The 16,326-nt window shown below is 40.2% G+C and overlaps 2 protein-coding genes across 6 annotated transcripts in view; one reads left to right on the top strand and one right to left on the bottom strand.

Moving 5' to 3' along the window:
• The window catches only part of KLHL29 (kelch like family member 29), a 399,407-nt gene extending 395,034 nt beyond the window's left edge, over positions 1 to 4,373 (top strand). For both annotated transcript variants that reach the window (XM_034061213.1, XM_031046691.2), the window contains one exon: positions 2,047 to 4,373. In XM_034061213.1, coding sequence (XP_033917104.1) covers positions 2,047 to 2,230 — 184 coding nt within the window. In that variant the 3' untranslated portion in view covers positions 2,231 to 4,373. The remainder of the gene's footprint in view (positions 1 to 2,046) is intronic.
• Positions 4,374 to 12,580: 8,207 nt separating this feature from the next.
• ATAD2B (ATPase family AAA domain containing 2B) overlaps positions 12,581 to 16,326 on the bottom strand; it is a 78,323-nt gene continuing 74,577 nt past the window's right edge. For all 4 annotated transcript variants that reach the window (XM_034060417.1, XM_034060419.1, XM_034060418.1 and 1 more), the window contains one exon: positions 12,581 to 15,924. In XM_034060417.1, the coding sequence (XP_033916308.1) occupies positions 15,883 to 15,924 (42 nt within the window). In that variant the 3' untranslated portion in view covers positions 12,581 to 15,882. The remainder of the gene's footprint in view (positions 15,925 to 16,326) is intronic.

The following is a 16,326-nucleotide window of genomic DNA, read 5'->3' as shown; positions in this document are numbered from 1 at the left end:
CCTCATTTCTAGGGTTTCAGCAGCCCCCTGACCACATCGGGGATGTTTTAGCACATGGTGAGATTGTCCTTTCCCCCTATTCATGCTGTATTTCCCAAGCTGTATTTCCCAAGCTGTATTTCCCAGCCTGTCTTGCTTTTAAACAATAACTTGTTCCAGTGTAGAGATGGGCTTCCCACCCACAGACATCTTAAATCCTAAACTGTGGCTTAATGTGCACATTTGTCTGATTTACTGGGTTGGCTGGTCCTGCCACCTCTGCTCCCTCCGAGCCATAAGGGACCTGAACCCTGGCAGGAGTCCTGGCCGGGCAGTGCCTCTCTGCCACCAGCTCTGTCCCTTCAGACATGGGCTTGTTCAGTCTCAGAGCCCTCTTTCAGGATGACGTTCGCTTTACTCAAGTCCTCATTCTTCCCATTTCTCCCTGACGTCTCAAAAATAATTACCAGTGGTTCAGTAAGTTCATTAGCAAACTCCCTTAGGACCCTGGCTATGTATCATCCAGCCCTGCTGATTTGTGGATAGGCTCTAATCAAGTGTTTCAAGTCTCTCTCTCCTTCCTCCTCCTTTCAGATTAACAGTTATTTTGACAAGATTCTCATTATTTCCTATTTCCTGGCGGTACCCAGGGACTGGGCTTATTTGAGTCCTCACTGTTGTCATTGTGGGTTTATTTTTAACCTCAGGCTCAGCTTCTCCACAAGGGCAACAGACTTTTGTGTTCTTCAAAAACTCGTGGCTTTGTCAGCTCCACTTTAGTCTCAGTTCATCCTGGGTCTTCCAGCGCTCTCTGTCTTCTGCCTTTATCACTTCTTATTCTTCTTCTTCCCCCTGCTCCAAAATTAGCCAGAAGAAATGACAGCGTTACAGCCCTTCCAGCTTCTTAGATATAGGCCATCCTCTTTGCTGCAATTGATTTTTTGTCTTCCTTTCCTTATTTTTCACCCTGCTGACCTCTGGTGTGTGTACACTTTCCAAGTCTCCATTTTCATTCCCAGTGCAACCATCCACTGGCTCCTGTTGGAAGTGACTCAACCACCAGAAAAGCCACCAACAACCCCACCCAGCTTAACAACATCTTTAAATGTTGGGGGGCAAGCTCAGGTTTACCAGCAGATGGAAAACACAGCTGCCTCAATTTTGGGTTCCTCCTGTGCTGGAGGAAGGATCTCAGCCCCTCATTGTCTATCTCCATTAGCCCAAAGTGAGTATCATGCCCTGCACACAATTGCTGAAGATGATGAGGTGTAAAATGGAAGAAGGAAGAAGAGATGAGGCTGAAGGGCAATATTTCTTCCAAATACCTTCCACAACTCTGCACCTTCCCTCCTATCAGGAGCCTACAGCCCACGGGATTAGCCCAGCCTCATTATCCTTGATTTGCAAGAGATGTCTGAAGTCAAACACTTTCATTTTAAAACAGCAGTAGGGTTTTTGGTCTTTAGTCACCAACATTCAGCTCCTCTGCAGTCCCTCAGCCACACGTCCCCAGCCATTAGATCCATCTGTCCCAGGTTGGCTTTCCGCTTGACACCACCCTTCCTGCACATGAAGGCAAGGCCAGCAGGAACCCCAGGCTCCCACAGCACAGCATGGCTATGGAAAGGACTGAACCAACAGGGCATTTCTTAGAGGGTTTTTTTCCCCTACTTCGCAGCATTCATTGACAATTAGAGGAGTAATTACAGGATGTATCCCAACCAAGGCATCAGGGACCCCGAACTGCTTGGATTGCTTTTGGTGTTACAGGGATGCATTTGCTGCAGATTGGTATGTGGGCTGCAGCATCTTAATTGAACTAATTGGCCTCTGTTGTTTAAATTAGAGACAACATTTACCTACCTGGCAGGGCACAAAAAGCATTAATTTTGGGGGAGAGCAAGGGAGAGGTAAGAGAAGCACTCACGCAGCTTCACATAGATAAGAATAAAAAGTGCGGTCATTGTTTACCCCTTGTAATGCAAGCTTGGGTTTGTTTTAAACCTAAAAAGAGAATTGTTGGGTAAGAAAACTAACTCAAACTTTATTTGTTTTTCATGAATGAAGCGCTGTGGTTCTGGATGGGAAAATTTATGCCACTGGTGGGATCGTTAGCAGCGAAGGACCTGCCCTGGGAAACATGGAAGCCTACGACCCTAAAACAAACACGTGGACACTTCTGCCAAATATGCCCTGCCCTGTTTTTCGACATGGCTGCGTAGCAATCAAGAAGTACATCCAGAGCGGCTGATGTTACGCAGGAGTTGGATGGAGAACTGTTTGTACCTGTTGAAAGCAGGCAAGAAGGATACTACTACTTAAGAAACAAAAACAGCAAAGCCAGCCAGTGAACATATTGCTCTAAAGTCTTGAATAGTGTCTACATTGAATGTAGAAAAATCATCCTCACCTTTTGGTGAACAAGGAGCAGAGAGCTCCGTGCTATGTAAGATAATTGTAACTTAATAATACAAGGGTGTCACTAGATGTTATAGTGGCACTTGTTCTGGACATCGGCTTTTGGTCAACCCAGGTGCAATAGAATTTCACATATTTTTTAAGCTGGGGAAAAGAAAATCTGCATTTTACTTTAGAGCTCAAGCTTGATTCTTAAAATAACCATGCAGATTAGTTTTACTATTACACTTTAGGCATCAATCTATTTGAAAGGTCAAAGTGTCCTTATCACTTTGATTCCTACATTTGTTTTTAACAAGTACATGCTTTTCAATACCAATGACTGAGAGGAATCTTGTGTGACAGATGGCTTACGTTGATGTCAGTCTTCCATCAGAGCAAACAAATCTCTCAGTTCTCTAGAGCAGAGCCCGGAGGGGAGGAGAGGTGGGACCGGGGACAAGAATTGGTAATAAATTCTGTTTTAAAAGATTAAAAACAAATCAGGTCTGTTGGGCTGGATGGGTTTCTGCTCTGGGTAATGCTTGTGTGGGCACATGTGGCCATGCCCACAAGTTGGGGGGTCTTCTAAACCGCTTCCACCTGCTTTCAGCTTCTGAGCGAACTTGGCAGTGCTCGATTCCCGTAATGCAAAACGAAAACTGTTTCGATTCCAGAGGCATTCTCCTGATAAACCGGAGATTTGGGATCCCATCTGGAGGTTTGATTGGGAACCCACTAAAACACAGAGCGCAGTGTGAGATGTCGACGTTTTCATCACACGGAGAAGGTGCCTCCTGTTGCGGCTGCGCACTCAGTTTTAGCTCTCAACCAAAATTCCTTCTGTTGGGATATATGCCACTATCTTTTATGTAAAGTCTGAGAAGTATTTTATTTTACTTTTCCAGTTTCCCCATAGGTGTGGAAACCTTTTGCTTCTCTTATTTACATATTTTAAACACACAAGTTTAAATCCCATGGTAGAAAAATGCATAGACTTAAGCCCAGTATAAGAGACTTAAAACGATTACTATGTAGAGTTGTAAGTATATGCACAGCACAGGGGTTATATTTTTATATATATTAAAATATTGTCTATCCAGAGAGCATTGTGATGTGGAAATTCTTTATAAATTTATACATGAGAGGATCAAACAGGAGATGGAGCGGGTAACATAGAAGGGGCAGGGGAAAGAAGCTTAAAATTCACAAATAGGAAGTAACCCCTAGCTAAGGATTGTCCAATTTCTTTCCAAGTTGAGGGAAAAAAGTTGCCATACTTGCCTTTGCAGACTCAAATCCCAAATGCCATGCCAGTTATTCAAGGAGAGTCCTGTACAGGGTGTGGGTGAGATCTTACAGTCAATATCTAGTTGAATTTCATACCAAATAATGCTAGCCTTTTTATAGGGAGGGAGGTCTGCCTACAGCTTTGGGGAAATCAATGCAGATGGTTCGCTAATCATCTTATTTTATTATTAATCGTTTATAAAATAAAAGAAAATAAAAAAGACATTTGTATCTTGCAGTATTTAAAGTGCTCAAGTCATCTGAGTCAAGCTATAGGGTGACTCAAGTCTCTCATTTTGACAGTGAGGTTCCAGCCTTTGTTATGCAGTTGTTTTATTTATTCTTAAAAAAAAAAGTAATAATAAGCACAACAAAATTATATACTAGTATGTCATTTAAAGTATTTATGTCGAACAGGGTGCAAGTGTGAACCTAAAGATTGGAGCACAAGTTTCTAACTGCCTGGGGCAGGACTAATTTTAGTGTTGGTGTGTGTCTACCTCCAAAGGAGGTGCTACCTGTCAACAAGACCTAAACACATTCAACATTTCCAATTTAGCTTATTTCTTCATTTCTCACACTGGAACAAAACTGGCTATTTCTGTGAATAATATTAAAAACAGGGTTATCTGTAATGGTATTGTATATAGTTTATGTTTACTGTTAAGTTCTTGTTATATTATAATAAATATATTTATAGATCTAGATTCAGCATCCAGATTGGATTAATTCTGTCATGACCGACCAAGAAGCAACACTGCATGAACAGTGACTTCAGGTTTCATCCCACCCAGCTAGCTTCCCTCACAAATCCCAAAATTCATTGCTGATACTTAAATGCTCCAACGAACTTCCATTGCTGAAACTTAAGTAGCTTCCAAAGAACTTCCATTCCTATTCTGGGAGAAGTTCTTGGAAGTGATTCTGTATTTTATTCAGCAAGACTGTTTCTTCTTCATCCATTTTCCCAAACTTACTATTAAGGAAAATGGGCTCAAGGTACTTTAGGAAAATATCTTGGGGAAAAAAGCACTAATAAACAGCTTTGTTGTTGATGTTTTTGCTTTACATGAAGGTTAGGATTTGTACTGTGCTGCTGCTGCAATGTCTGAAAGATAAAAGCTACTTCTGCCCTATGGTCAAAATTCCCTCATATCTGGAGTGGGAGTTCTGTATCTCACTGGATACATCTTTCAGAGAGCACTTAAGTGCAGCCATTCATGGTTTCTTTGATGTTTCATTAGGGTGCCATCTGGTAGTTGTAAAACTGGATACGGAACAAAGATGTGCCAAATATAACTAGTCTCAAATACCACCGCAGTGGAACATTTCAGCTGGATCTTAGGAGGCAATATCTGCTCTGCACATTAACAGGATGAATCTAACATCTATTGAAATTGTCTCATGCTCTTACAGAGTACATCTGTGCAAGTATTTAAGAGCATGAAGCACAGTTTTTAACCAGCTTCATGGCTCAGGTTGCACAGCCTATGGAGGTTACCAGAAGCCTTGCGATTCACTGTCACACAACCCTGCTGCAACAATGCACACCAGATGGAATGAGTTGCCAGCCTTTTCATCAACACTCTGCAAAGATCCTTACTCAGCACTAGTCACTAATACTAGGTAGGACAAACAAGATGCAGGCTATTTGCTTTACTTGTCTGTGGAAATCATTTTAGTTCCCCTCTGGGAAGCTGCTGAGCACTCTTGCCAAATGAATCGTGTGCACCTCTGAATGCTTTAAGAAATTCAGGGACAGGCTGACTCAGCCTGGCTGTGACAAACACTCTTTGTTCACCAGCTTCACCCTGCCCTGGCTTACCTGGGAAGGAGGTCAATCTCCAAATGGGGCTGTTGGCTGCGCTCAGGTAATCAGCCACCCCTGCCAATTTACACAATTATCCAACTTTCTCCCCTGTTTCATTTAGCGGCAAACACACTGTTCTAATAAAGCCTCAGCAACCCCATCTTTTAATGAGCATCAGTTCGGTGTTAAGGCTCAGCTTAGCGCAGTGCAATTGGAGCAAGCAAATTAGAGCGTTCATTACACTTCAGCTTGCCCTTGGTGGAGTCTGGACAAACCGAATGCAAGCACAAGCACCCACCTTCTGCAGCTGCAGGGATACAGGGATTAGCTGGAAGAGGAGCCGCAGCCTGAGCTTCTGCCTGACTTCAAGAGCACCATTGTGTTTAATGGGCAGAGAGTAAAGGCCCAGACTACTTTCAGTACTTACCCTCCCATCTGGCTTCTCAAGAGGAACTTCTCTGAGAGAACTGGAACTGATCCTAAACCTTTTCTCTGCTGTCTCACATGCAAGGGCAAGGCCTCAGAACCATCCTGCCTCCCCATCACCAACCAAAAGAGGCAACTTACTGTATATAATGGGGATAAACCTACAAAACAGCGCATGCAGTCATGTCCTGGCAGGCTGCAGCCAGTGCCAGGTCTGTAGGAAGACAGTGACTGTATCCACTTTGACGTTCTTACAACTTGGTGTGCTAATACAAGGTTTTCAATCTGGATGAGGCCCTGAAGCTCACCCCTCAATGCTTTCTTTCCCATTTCAAGTTGGCTAAACACAGGAGCTGAAACAGTTTTGGCTGACGTTGAGGCACCAGCACCTACAGGAAGGCAGCCGTACGTTCCCATCATGAGTAGGCTGGGCTGATAACTTTGCGGAAAAGTCCAGAAAGAAAACAGTCTGGAGGGAAGCAGATGGACGTGTCTCAGGCACAGTGTTGCCATCACTCGTTACATTAAGCTGGACAGCAATACCAGAACAGAAACACTGCTTTTCCTCTGAAAAGCCCATCTGTTTGAGGCATGATTAAACACTCGCTGAGATTAGAATTCATGAAAGCAGGAGCTGCCATCGCAGGCTTCTTAGCTGAACTGTGCAAGCCTGACAGGCACAGCAGCACCGTCTACAGCTGCTGGAGACTGAAACAAAAAGGAAGTGGCAAACTACCTTAAAAACCAACTCTCCCTTTGCTAGTCACCGGTGGTTTTCCTTTTGATAACACACTGATTTTCATAATTCCTGTTTAGCTAGCAGATTTCTTAAAAAGTAACGAATTGCACTTTATCAGAACAAAGTCTGCTTCATTTGGTAAGAGCTTTACACACAATTACATGTTTTGGCTCTGTTATTACCTGGGGGAAGGAAGCTGCAGTGCTGTCATCAAGCCAAATGTGACTCTGACTTTTCATTAGTGGTGGTCTACACTATGAAGGTCTGAAGGGCTGCCTGCTGGGTTTAATTTCATCATCTGTTATTTTGACCAGCATTCTCTTTTCCTTCGGAGCTCATCTCCCAAGATTCATACTGGCACCAGTATCCAAGCCTTTCATGACCTGTCCAGAGAACAGCACTGTTAACCCAGGGGTTTTTAACAGCTTGACAGGCAACATCAAGCATGTAGCTTGTAAGCAAATTAATACAGAAGTAGGAATTGTGATGACAGCTGGGGCTGAGCTGAAGATTGCTACAAGTCATGCCTAGTACCACAGGCAATGCACATGCTTCCTCCAGCATCATGACTATTGGTGACCATTTCTCACGTTTTTGTGGCTAAAGAGCAGGCACCTAACAGAGGTCACCAGTGACTTTCCTACATGAGCTTCAGCCTCCCACCTCATTAAAGAAAAATGCATTGATTACAATAATCACTCCTAGAGGTAGAAAGGAACTAATTCCTGCCCACATACCAGGCACTTAAAGCAGTCCCCAATTTGTGATGCAATGGCCTCATGCTCGTGGACAGCATCAGAGTAAGGATCAGTGAGCTGAGCAGCGAAGGTGATGCACCCAACGCTTTAAGAGTGTAAAGAACATTATGCTCTACCAGAAGCACTGTCCCTCCACTCAGGTAAAATAATTAGATCTTGCAAAGCAAGCATAAATTTCCAAGCCCCCTGGAATTTCTGTAGCCACTCCATTTCCATTAAAAGCAAGTATCTTTTAGTAAGCCCTTTACTTTCATGTCCAATGAATGCAATGCTCCATTACTTGTTGATATCAAGTTCAATTTTACTTGCTTCATTATGCTCAGCTTTTCTGCAAGCTGCCTGTTCGTGTACTGGAGCATATAAATTCCACAAACAGTTTCCAGGGAAAATGAAGTGGGAATGTGTCAGGGAGTGCTTGGGAATGGCTCACATTTCTGTTTCCTATTTGGCAAGAAGTATGCATTCACTATGGGGATTAAGACAGCCGGGGGACACAGTACTGGAGATGATAGACTTTCCCTAGTGAATAAGGGTTTCAAATTCAGAAGGCAACCTAACATCAACACCTCCAGAAAGCCCAGCAGTCTCTGCCTTGCTGACACTCATTTTTAATAACACGGGGGTATTACCGAGAGAATGCTGATAATGTGACAGTTATCAAAAGGGCAAGTGAAATGACTGGGTAATTACAGGGCATTCACCTGACATCAATCCCAAATGAAAATGGAAAGATGATATCTAACTAAACTGATCATGAATCAAAGAGATAAGAATAAATACAATGATTTGCTAGAAAATCAGCTGTATCACACAAAGCTGATCTCATTCTCTGACAGGATTACACATTTGATTGATAAAGTAATAGATTTTCAACAGCATGTGACAAAATACTTCAACTTTCTCACTCTACAGTGTTCAGACAGCAAATATTAAACAGGCTACAAATAGGCAGATTAATTGAGGACTATCTAATCTGAGTAATTCTCAATTTGGTATTATCAGGGTATTTCTAATGGAGGAATCCTCTTCTTCCAAAGTTCTTGAAGGAAAATGTTAACATTACTCACTAGTCAGACTGATGGAAAGAGAGTAGCAGAGCAAAAGACAAGGAGGACCAAATAAGTTATGTATTGTGCTGGCTTGGACCACTAAACAAAACTTCTTCCATAAAGCTAAGCAGGACCTCAGAGAGCTTGGAATGCAGAAGGCCAACATTCAGGATGGGGAATAGCACCATGAAAAGCTGTAAGTCTGAGAAGAGTCAAGCAACAAGCTCTCCCAGCACAACTTCTTGGCATAAAAGGACTAAGTTGTCTTTGAATGTGTAAAAATGGGAAGAGTGAGTAGGAATCGGTGATTTTTAGCTCTGTATAGGGCACTAGTAGGACCAGTGCTAGAATGTCCCATCAATTTCCTCTGTGAACAAATGTTTTAGATGATGTTGAAAAATTGACCTACTGCAGAAAAGAGCCACAAAATTGACTTAAAGGCTGGAGGAAAAATGCAGTGAAAGCCATAAAAAGTTCATTCTGCTCAGGAAGAGATGACTGAGAGGCTACTTGATCATAGCGCATTAGTAACTTTGTGGGAAGGAAAAAAACATCTATGTATGAAGAGTTTTGAACACGGAAGACAAGAAACGGTGCCTGGAGTAGAAACCAGACCAAAACAAATGAGGAGTGCGGCATGTGTTTCTAGTCATGAGCTTAACCACTTGAGGAAAAACCTGAGAGGAGCACAGATGTACAAACTCTGCAGATCAAGTCAAGATGCCTTTCTTGAAAAGACTGAGCCATGCAGAAGCTAATCTCATATGTGCAGGGCCATCTAAGCCATACAAGCCACAGCATCAGATTCAACAAGCCAGTGTTTTCTGCTGACATTATTGTCAGTGAATAAACCCCAAATTTTTATGACAAATTGCTACACATTTAAATCATCATTAGGTGTCAGCTCATTTCCATTTCCAAAATTTATTCTCATGTATTGAAAATATTAGCACTGTCAAATTTATGCTCAGTTTGTGCTTCTGTGCCTGTGCTCTGCATCTTGTGAAAATGAAGCTTTTTACTAAAAAACAACCTTTCTGCCTTCTGGCCATGCTTTACATTTTAGAGCTAGACTCTGAAGCACCCTGACCCCATTATAAGGGCTAGATGTTAATCTTAAACCAGTTACATCTCCATGCTTCATGAAAATGTAGTCTTCATGCTTGTATTTCCAATACTTCAAATGTCTACGCAAAACAGTCATTTCATAGAATCACAGAATGGTTTGAGTTGGAAGGGACCTTAAAGCTCACCTAATTCCAACCCTCCTGCTGTGGGCAGGGACACCTTCCACTAGACCAGGTTGCTCAAAGGCCCGTCCAACCTGGCCTGATGTTAACAGCCATATACATGTGATGGTTCACATTACATTTCCTTTACATCACTAAACCTTCTGTAACGTCACAGAGAATGTAGCGGGCATAGCTTCAAAACTCATTTCAGAATTACGTTCATTAGGAACCTAAAACAGAACAGCAATTTCTCCTTCCACATCTCCAAACTCAGAGATCACTGTTCTTCCAGGTAGCTCCCACAGACACGGGGGATTCTACAAAGTATACTGAAGTCTGCAAGCGAATGCAATTTTTACAACAGAACTAGAGCTGGGATTCTGGACATGACAAATAGTGCCTTAGCTAAAACATTAATTTCTTTTCCTTCTACAGCAGAAAGACTTAATTTCTCAGCAAATTTATGTAGTCCAAATTTAACGTATTTTCTAGGATTAGTTCATTTTCTATATTTTGGACTTCCTTTGTTGAATAAATACTTCAGAGGAAGCCCTTTTGAAACTTCCCCAAGTCGTTCCTTTCTCCCAATCCCCCAAGGCTAACAGGTCACCTTCTACAGACTCCTATTTCTATTTAGAAAGAGTCAAACATCTCTGCTTTATAGAACAATTCAAACTTTACATTGATGCAAAGGGGTTTTCATAACGATGCCATTAATCTCAGGATGCCTAGCAATGTAAGCATTACAGCAGCCATCCAGTCTCAGGGAGCTGCACATTTCTCACATGTACTCTGACAAATTCCTGACTGCTGAAAGACACAAGTAGAACAAGACATGCCAAGGAGTCCACCATAGCAGAACCAACTTGACTTCTGCAGTACACTAACACATCCTAACTGAAGTCCCAGCACTGATACCCCAAATGCAGAGGCTGAATGACTTCCTCTGCTCTCAACCTGCCCCACTCTTGTAGTTGAATGTGAGGAGCCTTCTAACATAGCTTAACTCCAGACTACCTTTTGCACCTGAAAGCAGCTTTATTCCAGATCGGCATCCACGTATCAGTAAACCTTAGTGGCCTGGGTTTACACTAACATTCCACTAAAAGTGGTAAAACCATTTTAAATTTTAGCTTGGGATATTTTTGAAGGAAAAAGGATTTTCCCTACTATTAAAGTAATGCTCAACATAGTGTAAGTCAGATGAATTCCTGAAATAAATCTAATTAAGTAGTAGTCACAGCCATTTTCTGGCAGTTGGTTCAGCTGAAAGCAACTCCCTATGCAAATGTTCACACTGCAAAAAACCTACATACCTAGAAACGGGATGAGGTAGAATTAATTAGTGTTAAAGTTTATAATCACTCATTTTTACATAATAGTTACATGACCACAAGTGATGCATAAAAGGGAGAGGAAAAAAAAAATGAAGTGTTTGGCTTCCTTAATCAGTTCCTAAGTTCACTGATTAGCTTGCAGAATTTATTCACATGCAATGCTAGCTTAAACCCCCATATATTACAAGTCCAAATCCTACCCAAGTTACACAACAATGAGATCTCATTTTAAATTTATTTAAATAAATTATCTGAGGAGCTTAAAGGAGGAAACACAGGATCTGCAGCACTGCAAATTTAAGGAAATATGGGAAATAGCATTTCAAAGCTACATTTAAGGCAGAAACCAACAGCAGAAGGAAGCAGTGTTAATCACTGAATACTTGACAAATATGAGTGTAACACAAGCTTATACTAAGGCTTTATTAGAAATATGCAATGCCACCCAACTATTCCTCATTAATTCCTGCTTTTGAAGCACCACTCAAAGTTCACTGAGTATTTTACACAAATAAAGCACAGTTTTGTCCCTTATGACTGATCATTTTTAAAGTCACTGTCAGAAATCAGACTGGGAACATACCCTATGTTCCTTGTTCACAGAGTGCAAACTCCTTGGATGGTGTCAAACCATGGTGCTGGTATCTGCAAAATGCAAACACCACATCTAACCATACTGATACAAACTAGTCTGGGCTGCCATGGATTAACTTTGCTTTTCTATTTATATAGTAATATACATAATAGTGTATTTAATATCTAATTGTTCTTTTAAATCTGCATATAAATGTGGAATCAGAGTCATAAATTAAGTTACTACCACCCTCTTCATCAAATAGCCTTTTGTCCTAGAGACCAACAGTACACAGAAAGGAAAAGAGGAAAATGAGTAGGTCTGTTCTATGTTCTATACCTCAAGACAGGCTGTAACAGATCTTTAGTACAGCTTCTCATACTCTGTTCCACATGATACATAAATCACATGCAGTTTGTTAGCTCTGGGTAAATTGCCAATGAGTGAGATGTGAGTTGATTCTTCACTTCCATTATCTCTAGCAACTTCTTACTCTCCTATGCACCCTCCTATTTGGGGGAGGGAGGAAAACTAAAGGAATTTCTAGAAATATTAGAAGTTCATCTTTAAAAAAAAATCAAAACCTGTCAGAAAGTAGAACCACTTTGATAAACAGCAAGGAAAGAGAATGCTTCCTTAAAACACCTCTAATGAGAAGCTCTACCATTAGTTGGATTCTGACGTACTATAAGTAGTCCTGGGTGATAATCTGCAACTGAACACAGCGCGTAACTTCGTAACAATTAACATTATTCACTTGCCAACGTGCAATGCTAATTTTACTTCTTCAGACAAAATTAATAATAGAAGCTTTTTCTTTAATGGACAAATACTGCAAGCAAAAGTTACGGATTAAAGCACTCTAAACTGAACTGCAAGATCACAGAATAAAACATCTGGACCTCAAAATCATGAAGGCCTGGTAAGAAACAGACTGATACTGGCTAGGACATAGGATTTCTTTTAAACATTTTTGAAGAAGCCAAAGCTGTGTTTTCTTGTCATCTTTATTCAAGTATTTCACAGCAGTTATATTACAAATTACAGTAAAATGTTCAAAATTTCCAGAAGTTCAAAAAAATTAAATAACTTACTTCAAACTAACGTAAAATGAAGTCAAAATGCAAAACGTCAATTTAAACACAGTTCTGAATAAACTATAGAATCCAAAATATACCATAGCTGATGAAGGAAGTCTACTTAATCCACAAAGTAGACACACGTTAATGAAACCAAACAGGACTCCCCAATGTCTAAATAACCCAATGTACAAGATACAAATTCAAGCTTATGTTGTGATTACAAAATAAAATAAAAACAAAATAAATGACTATCAGCTGCAGGACATGCCTTCAGGTAAAGGTAAAACCAGAGCTGACCCATCAAAGTAATGGAAAAACAAAACCAACAAACCAGAAAAAAAGGAAGATGAGATATTACAAAAAAACAGTAATTCTATAAATACATTGGCATATGAGAAAATCAAGTAACAATACAGAGGACACAAAACAAAAAAATTAATCACAGGTGAGATTCAAGCTTGCAAATACAATTAACTCCATAGCCATCAACTTCACCCAAGAGCAACTCTATTATCTCCAAGACAGCCCAGTCAGCCCCCAGAGAAGCCTCCTTCCTTCTGGCTGGCCACATTTCACTGACCCCAGCACAAGGACTCACACAGGAGTTTATTTGCAATTTTCACAACAAGAAACAAGGAAGAGAGGTCAATTTGTACAAACTTTTGCCAGTGCTATGTGGCAACAAAAGTTAAAAACATACAAAGAGTAAACAAGTTTAGACCACATGGATAGATTAACAGCTGTTTTAACTCTATAACCACCAGACATCTGTAAAGGAAAACAAGAACTGAAGTGTGGTTATTTGGGCTAAGAAGGCGAGCGTATCATTTTAGGCAAGCTGTCCACTAGAACATCTGATATCAGCTACTTTTCTCTAAAACAACATGGCAGCTCCTCCATTAGTAAAGTTGCCTCTTTATAACTTTTTCCCAATCAACAACTGACAGTAAAAATTTTCCTTTAGAAACTTGACCTTTTAGAACCATTTTAATGTCAGGCATTAGCCTTAAACTTGCTTTTCACACCCACTGGTGACAAAAATTTTCAACTTTTTAAATCCGTATAAATTTATCATCTTAAAAACATGCGGTTTTATCTTCCATAAGTGCTGCTGTTACTTGAACAAAAACTTCTCTGAGTAAGTGAAACTGGAATAAATATTTCTAAAAAATTCTGCAGCAAGAACCTGAGACTTGCAAAAACCCCTTTTATCAGAAACTTGCTACAAAAAATCTGCTACATTTTATTTAATCAAATCTTAAAGTTTGTAACAATTCCCATCAAAATACAAAATGCTGTTAATGTACCAGACACAAAAATATCTCAAACAGGTATGATGCTAATAAATACTAAATGAAACATGGAAAAAAATCCCATAATCAAATCTGAGATCAAAGAATCTCATTTAAAATGTGTTTTCTGCTTGTTTTTGTTGTTTTTAATCGCACTTTCCCACCTAAAAAATACAGTGTTTCTGCATGGGTTGCATTTAGAAGGTGTAACTAGATGTACATGAATGCTTAAAACCTTTCTCTGCCATTAGCTAGAAAGACAAACAGTGGCATTCTGGGGAGAAAAAGATCTAAGAATTACATTTAACCAGAATGGACTAAGCACTTTGGACTACTGCAGTAGCCCAAGGCCCATGTTTTGTTTCTCTGCAGTGCTATATTAATATTAGCCGTAGAGGTGGAGACAAATACCTTAGCTTCAGCTTGTAAATGGGAGCAGAGTGATTACAGTCCTCCATAAACACTGTTGGTAACTAAAATACAAAAAGCTGAGGTAGCTCAGTATCTCTGCAGTAGTCTGTTTTGTCTAATTACAAACTAATCACACTGTGTTGCATATTTCCGGAAAGACACTTCCGCAGCTACGTAAGGGACAGTCACAATGAATGGTTAACAATGGCAACACCAGCCAACTGCTCTAAAACACTTTCCACACAGGTTTGAAATAAATCAGCCCAGGTAATGTTTTAATACTGAGCTTGTGATAAAAAATGTTTTCCTTGAAACTGCCTAGACTGTTCTCTCCAGTTGCCAGAAGAGAAGGGTTTTGAACGACACAATTCAGACCCAGACAATTCAGAGAACTTTGGTCCAAAGATCGATTCAAAAGGCTGTCCTCCAAACCTCCAACATTAACAATGCTTTGCATGGACCAAGTTGTGAAGCCTAGTGTAAGTTTTATTTTCACATGAGCTTGGGCTCCAGGACATTGACCGACTACAGTGTCTTCTTACCTGCACTTCAGTCCAAGCTATATTACAAACATGGAACTTCAAAAAGAAACCTACCAGTATTACACTTGTTTTTCTTAAAGAACTCAAAATGGAAAACAAGGGGATGGTGGGAAAATGCTTAATTTTTAGCAACAGAGAAGAGTTTCACTGTGTAACTTGTTTCTAAAACAAATATGCACCAAGGGAAAAAGGAATTTCACCGTTTTGGTAAAGTATGTGGCTTTTTCAGTGTGTCTTAGTTTAGTTCTGTAGAGCAAGACAGGCATTATAGAACCATAATACTGGTTGCCATCCAATGAAGAGAATAAAAATCATCCTTTTGAAGATCTTCATTCTGAAGACAGCTTTCTAACATTGCCACTTGCTATAATCCAAACTAATTGATCAGCCTTATCTTTCTCAATTGACTAAAAGGCACATTAAAGGCAGTTCTAGAGAGCCTCATCTTCAAATTACTATACATCCAGTTACTCAAGATTCCTACCACAATGCATCATTGCCTTCTTTAGAACAGATTTCTTTTGTCCATTCCCCAGAGAAGAGAAAAACTGGAAAAAAAAATAAGAAAGGTTGCCTGTTTAAAAATATTCAACTTAGATCTGCTCCTTCCACTCCTCTTGTTATGTGTTGGTCTCCACTTTGCCTGAAGTTTCCCCAAAGATAATGCATGTAGAGTGAACAAGAGCAGAAATGAAAACAGTTTCTGTAGCACCAAAAATCTCCAAGCTGTGGCATTGTATTCTTTATTTATATCAGATACAACTATATGAAGTTCTGTTTGGTTCTTGTAGGCTGGTTGGTTTCAGGTACCTGAGACAATAGCACCAAATTCAACAGAAAGAAAAAGAGAGAGCACTTAAGACCAAGGCTCTGCACATACTTGGTGCAAATGGAAACTGAATGGCTCAGAGAACTGCTCTCCCATGAGCAGTTTGAGAGGATAAACCCACCCATCTTGTTGAGTTCACAGGAATGTTTCAAACACATGAACCGTTCTTTCCATCTCCTGCAAGAGACACAGGGCATCAATTATACATAAATATACAGAGAAGGAAATAGAGTTACATTGCATAATCATATTTACTGGGTGGGCTATTTTTTAAAATATCTGAAAAAATAATTAATAGGAAAATAGAAATTTCTGTTTATTAGCTGCTGTCTGCTAGCAAAATATGCTAAGAGGAAACTAATTAAAGAAGTACTAATGCAGAAAAGCACTCCACTATGACAGTCCATGAGAAAATCGAAGTGTATTAGGGTCACTTATGTAATTAACATACTCAATATGTATTAAGCAAGCATTGCAATGGCACACAGCATGAATCCAAGTCTTACTGCACACTTATGCTATTGGTGACTCTGCTGTACACACATATCTGCAGTTTGGAAAATCAAAGTAAAGATCAGT

The sequence above is a fragment of the Melopsittacus undulatus genome, chromosome 3 (assembly GCF_012275295.1).
Source record: "Melopsittacus undulatus isolate bMelUnd1 chromosome 3, bMelUnd1.mat.Z, whole genome shotgun sequence".
Taxonomy (NCBI): domain Eukaryota; kingdom Metazoa; phylum Chordata; class Aves; order Psittaciformes; family Psittaculidae; genus Melopsittacus; species Melopsittacus undulatus.
The sequence above is the reverse complement of the archived record's forward strand: the minus strand, read 5'-3'. Positions and strand labels throughout refer to the sequence as shown.